The 15,390-nt window shown below is 47.8% G+C and overlaps 1 protein-coding gene across 7 annotated transcripts in view; it reads right to left on the reverse strand.

The window, feature by feature from the left end:
• The window catches only part of FRY (FRY microtubule binding protein), a 1,191,674-nt gene that overhangs the window by 537,526 nt on the left and 638,758 nt on the right, over nt 1-15,390 (reverse strand). For all 7 annotated transcript variants that reach the window (XM_069639765.1, XM_069639761.1, XM_069639760.1 and 4 more), the window contains exon 17: nt 13,825-13,932. In XM_069639765.1, the coding sequence (XP_069495866.1) occupies nt 13,825-13,932 (108 nt within the window). The remainder of the gene's footprint in view (nt 1-13,824; nt 13,933-15,390) is intronic.

The following is a 15,390-nucleotide window of genomic DNA, read 5'->3' on the forward strand; positions in this document are numbered from 1 at the left end:
CGCAGGACACAGAGCCCACAGCTCCCTCACAGGACGTTTATGACACAAAGTATTGCAACATCTACACCTTAGGGACAGAGCCCTCCCTCTGATGTTTGTGCATCATCATGTGGTGGCACAATAGTCACAGAATAACATGGGTTCCCCTAACCAGTTCCGTGTCGCCCATTCCTGTGGGTAGCATACGCTCCAGCCTAGGAAGAACTTGCCGGACGCCGCAGCTCGCTTCCTTCTACCTTTAACTTCTTTGGTAATCAGTTACTGCGATTTGGGTTTCATAGGTTTTCTGTGAAGGCTATGCTAGCTGGACCCAGGTTACGAAATGGTAGACGCCACAAGGCCTACATGCTTTTCGGAAGCCATATGCTGTGAGAAACCGTTATGCAAAACGGTCTGGTCGTGCCCATCTGGATTCGGGCCGATGCTACACTATATTACTGATCTGTCTATATAAGCTGATATTTCTGCACAGCCCTCAGAGCTCTGGCCACTCCAAGACTTGCTGTTGCACTCTCTCCAAATTTCAGCTGTCATTTGTGAACAAAATATAATATCAGCCAGCCTTGTTCAGTGTGCACGTCATTGTTTTTCATTGTTTCTCATACAACATATTTTGCTTTACCAATCAGATGGTTCAGTTTCATGCTCTGGCACTATCATGGACGACGGCCAGGGCAGGATAGTGCCAGGGCGAGGATGCCGTGGTTTCAGCAAAACACTGAATAAATTGCAAGAACCCACATATCACGCAGCCTGCATAATCTGTGTCCTAAAATATTTCAACCAAATTGTCCATGCCATGCAATACTGCACGGTCTCCATATTAAGCATCAAGTGACTTCAAGAGCCTGATCATTTGTTTGGTAAGACAGAGTGTCAAGTATGCAGCGCATTCAAAGAGATGTAACCTGAAATGCCCCATGAATCCTCCATTAATACCGATTTTATGTGGACTTCTGTGATCAAAATCCACTTCCAGCAGTTCCATCTTTCCCTCATTGAGGCTACAGTAACACATGCTACACAGCAGCACTGCTCAGCTTAGCCTGTCAAGCTTTCTAGGTTCATATTACCAAACGATGTTCAAGAGCCTTGCACTGGACAAACATCTAATAAACAACTGAGAAACCAAACATAAGGACAGAAGTTCCCTGGAACCAGTATTCTCATTCTCTTAGACAATTCACACACAAATTAGAGAGATGGGTGAAATACTCATCGGCTAGTCAATTTGTGATTAGCCAGTCTCCTTAACCCGGCCCATTTACTCCTATTAAATGGCTTTGTTTTGCTGTATTTAATCAATCTCCACCAGCCTCATTTTGGCTATAGATGAAAAAGGAGCAATTGCGTGAACCCCCCACAGAAACGAGCCAGCAGGTTTTCATGCATCTGCACCATTTCTGTTCAGATTCCCAGCCTTGAGCAGTATGCATGGCAGGAATCCACCGAGTTTCCCTGCCGTGTGCGGTGCCGGCCATACGACGGGTTCTCCACCAACACCAGTATTCTGATGCAGGAAGAAAAGCAGGGGACCCCAAGGACTCGGCCTGCTTTTAAGTTTAGCATTTGCTAAGAGCAGGCCAGGTCCGTAAGGATCGGCTGTAATGATGGGTGCTATGGTTTCTCATGGCGAATGCCATTACCGATTGCCCACAAGCATGCATGGGCACATGGTGTACATCATGGTGGCACGGGCATACAAATGGGCAAATTATTGGAGTGCACATTTTAATGTCATGGGCCATTTGACAGTGCCATGTATGTACCAAATCATGCCTCAACTGCAGATGTCACTATTTTATGAAAAAACAAATTGAATGTTTCATAAAAGCAAAACATTTGAGAAATAGGAGCCCAGCTTGAGACCACCATGGCCTGGCCATCAAGAGTAGGAAGGGAAATGGGAAAACATGATGGGCATCGGCCTCCTTATCTACCATCCGTGCCAGTCAGTCTACCAAATAAACGCCAGCAAACCTTTACAGCCAAAATAGAAGCAATGAGAAGCTTAAGAGTCCAGACTGATGAAATGAACTGAAATTCTCCAGCATGGGGTCTGGCATGGATTCACATGCTCATGAATATTCCCCGTCGTCAGGCTGGGAATCCTAGGTAAAGAAAAAATCAGTATCAGTTTCGTTTCTGATCTGTCTTTCATAGTAGTAACCAATCACTGATCTCTGCGTCATACTGACCACAGCCAATGACTGCCCTCTACCTAAGCCCCGCCTCTGGCAGCCATCTTCAGATTTTTACCGCACGTTCAAGTGTTGGGATCCTCGTGCTATTGCTCTCGAGCGTTAGTGCTATTTTTTCACGTTTTTTCTCAGAAAAATGTCTCTTTTTCGGTCAAAAGAGCCTCAAGCTCCACTGTTTCTTTATCCGATCAACGGGGACCCGTATCGGATTCTTCTACGCCCCTCAAGGGTGAAGATTTCGTCGAGCCACGCTTTTGGAGGACTCCAGAAGTTTCTCAGGCCCATCTCAGACATGGCCCAGGAGAAGGGAAGCTCGACGCCCGGAAAGCTGTTCAGGGTCTGCCCTGGATGCCAGCTTCAGAATGTCTTCAAGGAGGACGAACACTCCCTTTGCCTTTACTGCCTACATGAGGACAAGACGCACGTGGAGAAGGACTGTGCGTTTTGCGGCAATATGTCGGAGCGGACCATGAAGGACCGCCATCAACGTCTCGCCAACTGGCTGGAAGGAAAGAGCCCGTCAGGCGAGAAGAAGAAGAAGTCCGAGCGGTCTTCTAAGACCTTTAAGGGCGCCTCGGCGACGGGGGTCCAACAGAAGGCCAAGCACCGTGAGTCCGCTGGCACCGGGAGCGCCGAACGGTCGGGCTCTACGGGCGCCAGGCAGGGCGCATCCTCCCCGGCGCCATCAACCACGAGCCAACGCTCTGGCTTGGGTAAGAGGAAGGCCGAGCACCCGGCGAAACTCCTGGAGAGACCCCAGTCGTGCCCTAAGGCCCCATCGGAGGGGGAGCAAGGCGGTGAGCGCACCTAAGGTGGTGAAAGCCTTGATCCATCCCGCCAAGGCCTCTATCGAGACTGTCGCGGCGGCCCTGGCTCAGCCTGTGGAGGCTACAACAGTGGTGGCGACCCCGGGGCCCAGAATCTCCCTGCCACCGCGCAGGGAGTCCTCTTTCATGCCCATCGACAGGACCCCCGTGAAACCTCCAACGGAGAAGAAAAAGGGGGGCAGGAGGTCGTCGTGGACTCGGCCTCAACCTCTGAGGAGGAGCTGATCGAAGTCCTAGGCCACGGCTCTGGCGTGGAAGAAGGCCATCCTGTCGGGGGGACCCCGACGTGGAAGACGACGAGGGCGCCGAGGATGCCGACGGGGCTCCTGATCGCCCGTCGGATATCCCTCAACCAGTGCCGCAAGAAAACTCAGCGGCCATTTTGTTGGCTATACAGTCCTTATGCTCTGAGATAAGGACGAGAATGCCGTTACAACCAACGGAGAAACCGCTCCCGACGGGGGACCCGGAGCCAGGCCCTTCTGGGAGCCCTCCCCCTAAGAGAAGGAGGATTCATCCTCCACCTCCTTTTCAGCCATCGCGCCCTGTTCAGCCCTCCTCCCCGTCCACGACACGTGGGGATGATACGGGGACTGACACGGCCGCGACGGGTACAGATGACGAGGTTTACGACGAGGATCTCCTGTCGTCACCTCCCACCCGGGCTTCCCCGCCCGACGAGATTGGATCGTTTCACTCCATGATCGCCAGGGCATCCGAGCTTTTCCAGCTCTGCCCGGAAGAGAAGAAGAAGGAAGGTTTCCTTTATCAACGGCGCGAGACCAAGAGGAAGACGGTCCTCGCTGTACCTCTACTAGACGATATTTGGGATGAGGGCCTCGCCCTCCTCAAGAACCCATCCACGACGCTGGCTAGAAGGGATCGGTACGAGAAGAAGTACCGGGTCCCGGACGCGGCCCCCTTGTGCCTTCGGGCACAGCCGACCCCGGACTCGGTCGTCTCCGCGGCGGCCAGGAAGAAAGCGGGGGGGTGCGGCCTCTACATCAACCTCCCCGCCGGACGGCGAGGGAAAGAAATTAGACACGATGGGACGCAGAGTCATCTCGTCGGCAGCGACGACGATTAAGGCGGCCAACGCCTTGGCTATCGTAGCCCGCTACGACAGGGAGTTGTGGTACAAACTGGCCCCCCTGCTGGACTTCCTACCAGATGACAAGAGGGCAGAAGCCCTAGAGATCTTGCAGGAAGGAGAGGTGGCGTCGGACCACACCATTACGATTGCGACGGACATCGCTGACACTGGATTTCGCCAGTTGGGCAACGGCGTGTGCCTTAGGCGGCGTGGATGGCTCAAGGCTACTGACTTTGTCAGGACGTGCAGACCAGAGTCTTGGACATGCCGTTCGATGGAAACAACCTGTTTGGGAAAACAGTGGACGATTCCCTTCAAGCCATCAAGGCGGACACGGAGACGGCCCGGGCTCTTGGGGTTCTCCAGCAACGGCGGCCGCCCTTTCGGAGCGGCGGAGGCAAACAGGGTGCCTCCAAAGGTTCCAGCGGCAGATTTTCCACCTACCGTCAAGCGGCCCGTTCGTCGTCACAGGAAGCTTACAGGGGACGAGGCAAGTCAGGCGGACCCCGCCGTCGTCGCCAAGGAGGGCAAGGCGGCAAAGCCTCGTCGAAGCAGGACTGAACTGGCCGTGGGGTCGGGCCCCCACCGAAGCACCCCGGTGGGAGGCCGGCTGGCGAGCTTCGTCAGCGTGTGGGAGTCCATCTCCACCGACCGTTGGGTGCTGGACGCCCTAGCTCAGGGTCACGCGCTCGAGTTTCTAAAGAGGTGCCCGCGCGTCCCCCCTGTGGCCAGGAAAGAACATCACATCCCTCAACTTCTCTTGGAGGTAAAGGTGATGCTCAAGAAGGGCGCCATCGAGCTCGTCCCAAAGAGGCTTCGGGGCTCCGGAGTTTACTCAAGATACTTCCTCGTGAAGAAGAAGACGGGAGGATGGCGTCCCATCCTGGACCTACGACGACTGAACAAATTCATCAAGGCTCAGAAGTTCCGGATGGTCACCCTCCAACACGTCCTGGGTCAACTGGAGGAGGGCGATTTCCTGTCGTCGTTGGATTTGGAGGATGCCTACTTCCATATTCCCATCCTAAAGGGACACCGAAAGTTTCTCAGGTTCGTGGTCCAAGGGCGTCACTACCAGTTCAAAGCCCTTCCCTTCGGATTGAGGTCGGCACCCAGGGTGTTCACCAAGTGCCTCGCACCGGTGGCGGCGCAGCTGCGCCGAGAGGGGATCCACATCTACCCCTAGCTGGACGACTGGCTCATCCGAGCAAAAATCACCGAAAATCTGCACACGAGAGGCCTTTGGCTTCCGACGGACTGTCATGAAGGGACTGTTCAGATCGTTCCCGCCGGTGAAGGCTCCGGCCCCGGCGTGGGAGCTCAACGTGGTGCTGACCAAGCTCATGGGACCTCCGTTCGAGCCTCTGCACTCGGCTCCGTTGAAGTTCTTGTCGTGGAAAACAGCATTTCTTGTGGCCATCACCTCCGCACGAAGAGTGGGAGAGATCCAGGCCCTTTCCTGCAAGCCCCCGTACTTGACTTTTCACGACACGAGGGTAGTGCTCAGGACACACCCCTCCTTCATGCCCAAGGTGCCGTCGGACTTCCACCTCAACTAAACCCTTGGTGTTGCCTGTTTTCTTCCCGTCGCCTTCGTCGCCGGCCGAAAGGACTTTGCACTCGCTGGATGTGGCTAGAGCGCTGAAGTTTTACATGGACCGCGCGAAGTGTTTTCGGAAGACGTCACAACTTTTTGTGAACTTTGGACCTGTCAATCAGGGGAAGGCTCTCTCAAAGGCCTCCATTTCCAGATGGCTCTCCGGCTGTATCATGTACTGTCATCGGTTGGCAAACCGACCGCTGCCTGGCCGTCCGAGAGCCCATTCCACCAGAGCGATCGCAGCTACCACGGTGTTCCTATCTGGTGTGCCCTTGCTGGACATCTGCAGGGCTGCTACGTGGAGGTCGACGCACACCTTCACGAAATTCTACTGCGTCGATCGGGATTCCAGGGAGGAGTCCAGGGTCGGCCAAGCAGTGCTGCGCTATCTGTTCGCCTAAGGTGAGCCTGGTGAGGAGGTAAGAATTGCTTAATGTTGAGTTCGATGTAATGCTTAATGTTGAGCCTTTGCCACCTCCCGTGGTTGTGCATGTGTGTACTGCTATGTATTCTTTATTCATGAGCATGTGAATCCATGCCAGACCCCATGCTGGAGAAGGAACAAGTTACTTACCTGTAACTGTTGTTCTCCAGCATGGGTCTGGCATGGATTCACATGCGAACCCTCCCGCCTACCCCTCTGCGGCTCTTCACTTGGTCATACTGTCACTTCACGTGCTACCAAATCTGAAGATGGCTGCCAGAGGCGGGGCTTAGGTAGAGGGCAGTCATTGGCTGTGGTCAGTATGACGCAGAGATCAGTGATTGGTTACTACTACGAAAGACAGATCAGAAACGAAACTGATACTGATACTGATTTTTTCTTTACCGAGGATTCCCAGCCTGATGACGGGGAATATTCATGAGCATGTGAATCCATGCCAGACCCATGCTGGAGAACAACAGTTACAGGTAAGTAACTTGTTCCATCTTAAACACAACGAACGTGGATACAAATTAACTGCAATGTGTTTGGAAGATGCACAAATGAGCCACTTGCTCCTTCATCATTAATGTGACACCTACATCCACATTCATTTACATAACCTACCCAATACCTCAGAGCAGTAAGTATTTCCACTAGTAACAAAATACCATCTACTGCTATTGTTCTATGTGCTGTGCGAAGGCCACACACAAAAGGTTGCACAGCGGACTGCAGCACAAAAGGTCACAATCACGCGGATACGACCTTTTGTGCATGTCCCTCTTCCCTTTCCTTGTCAGGGGGTGCCTCCCTAGAAACCCTTCCTGCTATGTGGCATCTCCCACCCCTCTTGACCCGCTCCCGCCCCTCCCCCCACTTAACTGCTGCGGGCTCCGGCCCTGGACTCCCAGCTTCCCTGCTCCTGTTCCCAATCTGCAGAGAACATAGCCGGAACCTGGGGCACAGCACAGCGTGCTTTTGTGCACATTCTTTTGAACCCTGAGCTTCCACCGCTGCCCTCTACAGACTGTGAACGAGTGATTATTTCAAGATTTCACTGAACTATCCTTCCTGCCAGATGAATTTTTAATGTGGCCCCACAGTCACGGGTGACGAGCCAATAAGTGAAGACAGCAGAGAAGCCCCAGTTGCGGGACAACAACATTTGCCATGTTCATCTACAACCAAGGAGCTATCTGCCGAGTCTCCAAAATCCACAGCTGCTTTTGTGGACTCCTGCCCACACACTCCCCTCCATGCCAGAACCAAGTGGGAACTGAGGGATTCGGTGGCACACTAAGTGGTTGCTAGACCATCATTTGGGCATCACCTAAGGTTGCAACTGCGACCCTGTTCCATCCACCCCCATGCTTTCCTTTCCCTTGGCAGCCTTTTGTCTGCTTCAGGAAGATGTTTGATATTCGTTTTGTAGGATTTGTAAGAATCCACTATTTGAATTTATGAAGCACTTACACCAAAGCACTGGTCAAAAGTTACAAAAGTGTAAAGAATAAACACATATGACTAATTTAGAGCAAACAGCATGGTGTAACAATCACAATGGTTCCAAGAGGAGCCGGAGTTAAGAGAAGAGTGAAAAGAAGCGAGAAGGACAGCAGAACGAAAGAATAGAACAGAGAATTCCAGAGTTTAGTAGCAAGAAGACAGAAAGATAAGAAACGAGACTTGGCATGGGTGATCACATACAGCTAATAAGAAAAGAGACCAATGAACAAAGACCAACACAACGGGATGATAACCAAAATAAGAGGATAGGTAAGCCGGAGCTAAATCACAGATACATTTAAAAACAAAACCGAGATGGTAAAACTAAAGATGGGCAGGAATCGAAAGACAAACAAGTGACTCCAGGGAAGGCAAAATAGCAGAAACGGGCGGCAGGATTAAATATTTATATGATTTGATCAAGGACTAAAACATCTGACATCACACACCCTTTTATGTCTTTAGGGTCAAAGGTCATGCATTGTTGCCTTTGTAGAGGAGCAGCCAACTGCCCCTGCAGGAAGTCCCGCCCCCCCACTACCTATATGTTGCCAGCCTGAAATTGTGCCATGCTTGACACCAGCAGTTGTAGAAAATGCAAATCATTTGATAACTGTACAGATGCAGCAACGCAAGTAGACCAAGTGATCATAGAAGTTGGCTATACATAGTGAATAGACAGGAGTCGAAGCCGCCATTATATTGAAGCTGGACATGGGTGTCACAATTTTGGAGAGTTCAAACCCATGACGAGTTTTTACTATAAAAGTGTTGTTTTTTATGAAATGCTTTGAGAGAACGCTGTGCGATGTCAATTGATAATAAAACAGTAAAATGACTTTGCCATCTTCCTGAGTTGGTCTGATTATTGGTGTACAAAGTTATTCTGTTTCCCATCCACCTGCATCACACACTACCTAAGGGCCCGAATGCTCACTTCCTATTGTTTCAGGGGTGGGATAAAAGATAATGTAGCTTTTCCCACCTCCATGATTTTAGTGCAATGAACAACGCCAATCTTTTCGCTTAAATGATTTCAAGCAAAGGTTCCTTACAATAAAACATTCTCCACTATAAAATGAATTGGATATCAAACATTGCCATGATCAGTGACTACACCCGCAGCCTAGATTCCTGCCGCACTGGATTCCCTCCCAAAATAGTTTTCTATTGCACATTACAATGTATGACTTTTACGTTTATTTGCTTACCATAACTATGAAGAAGGTGATCTTAGCACTTAGCTACACGGCTCTTAGAGCAGACCAACTAGATCATTCACACAAGCACCAAACAGGGTGAAACACACCTCGGATTGCAGAACATCTTTGTGGATGTCTGTCCTTAACTATCAAAGTCATATTTCAACTAATAGACTGTAGCAATATCTCACGTTAGCTTGGAATCATGAATTTAATTCTTTTCTGGTCTACTTTAGCCCAAATCATCTGAACAATGTGATCACACTTTTTGTGGGCTGGGATTGTAGAGGTGGAGAAGTTGATGTCCTGTCGATTTCGTTTTTTCTGCAAACGCTGCAACAAATAGTGGACACGTCATCACAAGCTCCCTGGCCCCTCACCTCCATCAAATTGGAACAGCAGGAGAAGTGTGCTATGTGGGACTCCAGGTATTGTCCCAATACCGTATTGAGTGTTTGAGAGACGATATGCACTTAGACAACTGTATCGAATGTGCCCTCATACTGAAAGGGTGGAGGGATGGCTGCACACACCACTGTAAATTGAAAAGCTATAAGTGAAATCGGACAAGGGCAGAGTGACGTCGTGAAGGAAAGACACAAAGGCATACTGAAACGATATGGAAGTACTGAAAGAATGAAGATGTAACTGAAGCAACAAGAGAAACATGTAATCGAATATGAAGAAATCAAGTGCACTAAAGAAATTAGTGAGAGGAGACGAAGTGAATGAAAATATGCAGATACGCATGGTAGAGGAGACATATAGATGATTGCTGCAGAAAAAAATATTATGTGACTGAAGCAGCAATGAGAAAAATATCGAGTTGGACTTGTGTTGAAACTACCTCTGAGACAGACCAGGGCTGCAGAGTAGGGAGACGCTGGAAAAACAGCTTTGTGTAAAGAATAAAGAGGTGTCTATTGACCTGGGATCAAGGAATAATTGCAAGGGACACAGGGAATTAAGCAGATAAGCCATATATGCAAGGCATATTTCTCTTAGATTAAGCAAAGAAAACAGTCAAGGATGCAAAAAGCTTCTGTGAGGTGGAGAAGCCAACTCTCCAGAGGCCAAGAGAAGTAATGCCGCCCAGCTTAATAGCTTAAATAGCATTAAACAAAAGGTCGAAATTAAAAAAGTCGTGGTCTCCCCAAGTGGAAAACAAGGGCTATTCATTAAGCTCTAGACAAAGCTAATGGTGTACCTACACTCCCTTGAAAGTCCCAGAACAGAGAACGGGCTGCAAGGTCAACTGCAAAGGAGAAGCCTTGGCTTAGGGCCTGACTGAAGAGAGATGGACTAATTGGGCAAGTGGGTAGTATGACGTTGCTCTCTACACCAAAGTTTTGTTTAGCTTACCTGCTGCTAATGAGCTGAAAGTCCAAGGTTGGGAGAGAATGCCAAACAATCCTAGGGTCTATGTAGCAACATGCTATACAATGTTGCACAGGCCAACCCGTTGCTGTTATTTTGCTATAATCTGCAATATACATATTTAGAGGTGGTTCAAGACGTGCCTACCAGATAAGGGACATCCAGTAATATTACTAATATTTATATGATATATTGGTACATACGTCCCGCCCTTGAGTAGGTTTTATAGTTTGCCATGTAGAATGATGTCATAGCTGATGTACATTGAGGTATAAAGCCTTTGTATAAACAAAATTGAAGCGCAGGTGTGTGGACTACATTTTGTTGTTTGCCAGATTGCTGTACTTTATTTGAGCTGATAATAAAGTAGTATTTTGCCATATTCTTTGAGTCTGTCCGGTTCTTTGGGTCCGAGATCATTATTGGTAATTCCACCGAGCACATGAGACGTGCCAAGGTGATAGTGCACATTCTCTCTTTTCTATGGGTATCACCCATACAGCAACCAGTGAGATGTTGTGGAAGATATAAGTAAGCCGACTTTGTATGGCCATAGAGCCCTTTTCTTGGAGGTAATAGCAATGGCAAGGATAAAGAGCACAAGCAAATGGCAGGGCACAAAACGATAGCGATTGCTACCGTGGTTGGGTAGACAATTTCTGCCAGGACTGGAAAAAGAAGCCGCCCCAGGACGCAGAGAACAATCCCAGCATGTGTGCACCCACCATCACACCCACTGCCCAAATATGCTCTGCCTCATCACATGCATGTGTGCACCACATGTACCACCTGAAAATAATCCTTATTTTCCCCTCGCACAAGTTTTAAAATGTATTTTTTGATTTGGTAAAATTAAACTGTACACACGCCCATGCAATCTCTCAAAAAGGATTAGAAATCCACATATGTAAAATTAGACCTAATCACCACCGCTCTGACAACCCTAAGCCCCCCAACTGCCTCCACTTGCAAACACAGAAATAGAATAAATTGGAGCAGCAGGGCATGATGCATTCACACAGAAAAACAAATGGCGCAGGCAGCAGCAGGCCACACTTCACTAGCAAAGAAAGGAAATAGCATACGGGGGCAGCGGTGAAATATGTGCACACAAAAGAAGATGAACAGCACAGGGTGCAACTGTGTAAGCGTTCCCTCCCACAGAGCAAGGACGCAATAGTTAGCAGCAAAGCCGCCAGAACGCTCACTCCCTGTACATTAAAGGCACTAGTTTTGCCACCTTTCCGTGAAGAGCAGGGGTGCACAGCTGATTTTGACAAAGGGCCGAAAGTACCTTACATGATGGCTATAGTGGGCCGAAAATGTGGGTGGGGCGGTAGGCAGGACGGGGCAGGAGGCTTTTGCAACTACCAATTTGTATTAAACACATGGAAAAAGAATACGTTTTTGAGGTGGAATGATTTTTATTTGTATTTCAAACTTACATTTTGTACTACACATTTTCCATTGTTATAATTTATTTCTATTTAGTTATTGTATATCATCTGTTTAATTAAATTATATACATTTTATTGACCCTTGATTGGACACTGTTATTTTGGACTGCTATACTTTGCCTTGTGGGTTGCCCAAGAGGAGTATGGCCTTCGTTGAGTCAGGTTTCTGTAGAGGACCACAGTCCTTTGTATGAGGTAGAGTGGCACCGAAATATGTGAACACTGATGTTTGCAGAAGAGTGCTCCCTATTTGCTGGGGGGCATCTAACAGCACCTAATCTCTCATTTTCTAATTCTTAACAACAGAAAAAAAACGTTTGCACCCCCTACTGCTTGGTGCCAAAGGCAGCAGCCTAGTTTGCCTAGTACTTGCACTGGCCCGGTTTTTTGGATCACTCTTCTTTCATTGGCATCTGCTGAGAGAAGTAATGAACTGGTGTGCCTACACTCATGAAAAGCAATACTCCTTGCCTAATACACGCCATTGTGGTGACTCAAAACTGAACTGCGGTCAAAACATTTCAGACTGTCTATAAAACATCAGCAAATAATACTTAATTTAGAAGTAAAACAAATCATAAACACTGAAAAAATACTTTGCTTCGAGAAACTGGGAACTACGTTTTCTACCGAACTTCTCTCCACACTTTAGGGTTCAGCCAAATTCACCTTAATAGGGCACCCACATTCATTCCAATTAAACAAACCAAGTAGCCATGGGGTCCTTTAAAATATTAATTGTACATACTAGTCCAGAGAGTAAAGAGCAACCATTAAGGGAGGAAGAGAATTATTTGAATTGGTAGAAAGAATATTCTCGACAAATGCTTCACAACGCATGAAGGACGCAAAACCCTGATAAAAAAAGATAGTGAGTTTAGACAGTGCATTCAGCCATCAAACTGTGTGACAGCAGTCCACCAGCCAGCTGTCTTCATGTGACAAGCAGACCCGCTGTGAGAACTGACTGTTAAATAGACCCCAACAACTGCAGCCAAGAAGCAACACAACTGCAGCCAAGAAGCAAAAGGGAGCAATGTCCAGTAGCAGTCATCACTAGGAAGCCGATTTTCAACTTCCTCCTCTCATAACAGCCCACTTTCTTTCCTAGTTTACTGACTTGAGCATTTGTTTGACAATCTGCACATGTCATAATAACGTTGCTATGTAAAATGAGGGGCCATCTTTGACTAGGAAGTTCACTCACTGTTTGAAATGCACGTTCTTTGTGCAATCGGGGTAATAAATATCACACTCATTTAACTTCCTGAACTTAAGTCCAAATATTGACATATTTTCTTACCATGTTTCGTGCAGATGCATTTTAGACCAGGTAATAAAGGTTTACTGTCTTTCAAAAATAATGTAGAGGGTAGAAAACATGTTGGTGTAAGCGTACTTTCTACAAGTTCATTGACGTAAAATTAACCTTCTGTACTTCAGCAAAATGATTCTTGCATTCTACATTTCAATATGTTGACAGCAGCTCGGCCACCCCCAGCACCAAATCCCATCGCTCAATATGTGAAGGTCTTGCTTTGTGAGGGTTAGTGAGGATGCCTGCTCTTATTTGGTTGATCCGGGCACGATCTCTGCAAGGGTATGCTGCTGTTTCCAGTACCTTCGCCAACGGGTCAGTTTCATTATGAGAGGAGGGTTTTCTATGAGAAAAAGTTGGAGTATGTTCTACTGTGGTATGCCTGGCCAAAGTAACTTCTGAGACCCTTGGAAATGGAAACCAGAGAGAAGAATTACTTTGTTACTGAAAGTCTTGCATGCCAGTTACATATGTGGGTGATGGGATCCCATGAAGGTCAATAAAACGCAGCATATTTAAGCTCAGCACGTCATTTGGATTCTGTGTGTTGAACTGTTACTCAGGTGATTGCATGCTCTAAACCTAGAACACAAACCTTTGTCTTGGGACCCTCTGAGGACTTCACCCGACGGCTGCCAAGCCTTTCCAACCACTTCTGTTTGGGAGGACCCGATCCCTTATACAATATTGCTCAATGAGACGTCTTACTGCGATGTGGAGTATGCCAAGCACTAATTTCTTAACATCCCCTTTCATTGTCACATTTCACAGCCCGTGCAACCTTAAGGTTGACTTAAAACAAAATCACAGACTCACCTGGACAGCAAATCGATCAGCTCAAGCTTGGACATCCCATCAGGAAGCAGCCGAGGAATAGCAGCTACACACGTCCTGAAAAGGTCAATTTTTGGCTTTCTCTCACCGCTGAAATTGAAAGAGTTCCTAAGTTAATAACATATTTACACGTAAAAGAGCTTTGTGTTATTGGTAGAGTATTAGGGAGTTGCTTGGAATGCCTGTAAAAAGTAGGAGAACACAGTGCTGTGAATTCCATGCAATGATGTCTAGCCTATTCCTCCCATCGTATCAGTTGATTTGCTAAAGCGCGTTACACTGTAAAGAAGGGAGATGTGGCCTTCTAAGGGTGAGCCTGGAAGGAACGTTTCTCTTTCTGAATTGTTTGCACTTCATAATATTCTTTCAATAATTATGCATTTGCTTTTGGCATTAAAGCAAATGCATCATATAACAACCCAGTCACATATACTTAATGTTGCCCAATAGTTTTTTAGAGCAGATGATGAACAAAACGTCAACGATATGAATGATCCATTACACATAGCCCTGCTGCTTCACATGAGTACCAGCTTAGGACCGCGAGGAATGACTGCTGCTGTGCAGGAGTCCAGGGGTGAGTAGTGGTTTCTAAACTACTCCTACTCATTCCTGCATCACTACTAACTCAGTAGCCATCCCAATAAAAAGGGTGAAACAAGAAAACCATGCATGGTACACCTTCACACCTATAAGGCAGCGCTAGCGGGGTGTGAGTCAGCAAGGAAGCATCCAAAACAGCAATACTGTTGTACAAAAATAAGAGAAATGCCCAATCAAGGGTTTATAAAAATCGTAGTCTTTAATTAACCAAAAAATAGAAACCCACTAATGACACTAATAGCCCAACCCTACAAAGGAAGGCACCGAATATGCAGACTCGGGGTCTGAAGACATGGGTTGACAGGCAATAGTTTCTGCAGCAATTTTCAGGTTTTTAAAATAGGTCTTTAAAAAGGTATGGGGTGGGGTCTGAAACACCTGGCTAGGGAGATAAAACCAATTAATAACTCCTTTATCATCTTCTTCGGGGACTTGAAAGTATCTAACTGGACTTCCTGGCGTTTTCCAGTAGTTTGAGTTGGGATCATGGTTGCTCCCTATGGATGAAGTTGGTGTCGAGATGGTTGGCTTTGTGCAATGAGGTTCAGGGATGCGATGCAGTTCTGAGGGCCAATCAGCTCAAAAAGATTTGAAAAGCTGAGAGTGTCAAATGCAGCTACACGGGTCTTGCAGCCGCTTGCAAACTACTCATTCGGCTCTAAAGCAGCAGAGTTGGCTCAAAAGCTGCTTTTGAGGTTGGAAACAGGTGCTAAGAGCTGTTCCTTGGCTTCTTGCTTGCTGGGTGACCCTGTTGGGTCTTCAGGGATAAGGGTTAGTCATACGTCTGCCCTTCCCAACTAGGATGGTTTCCAGAGACCACTTACAGGGGCTGCCACCTCCAGTAGGCACGATCATGGTTACAGGTGACCTCAGCAGAAGCCAGGCATTGTCCAACAACAGGTCATTTCAAAGGGTCTGTTGAAGTGGGTTAGGGGAGGGTCTTGC

Source organism: Ambystoma mexicanum, chromosome 7q (assembly GCF_040938575.1).
Source record: "Ambystoma mexicanum isolate Mex_15411 chromosome 7q, UKY_AmexF1_1, whole genome shotgun sequence".
In the NCBI taxonomy this organism is placed as follows: domain Eukaryota; kingdom Metazoa; phylum Chordata; class Amphibia; order Caudata; family Ambystomatidae; genus Ambystoma; species Ambystoma mexicanum.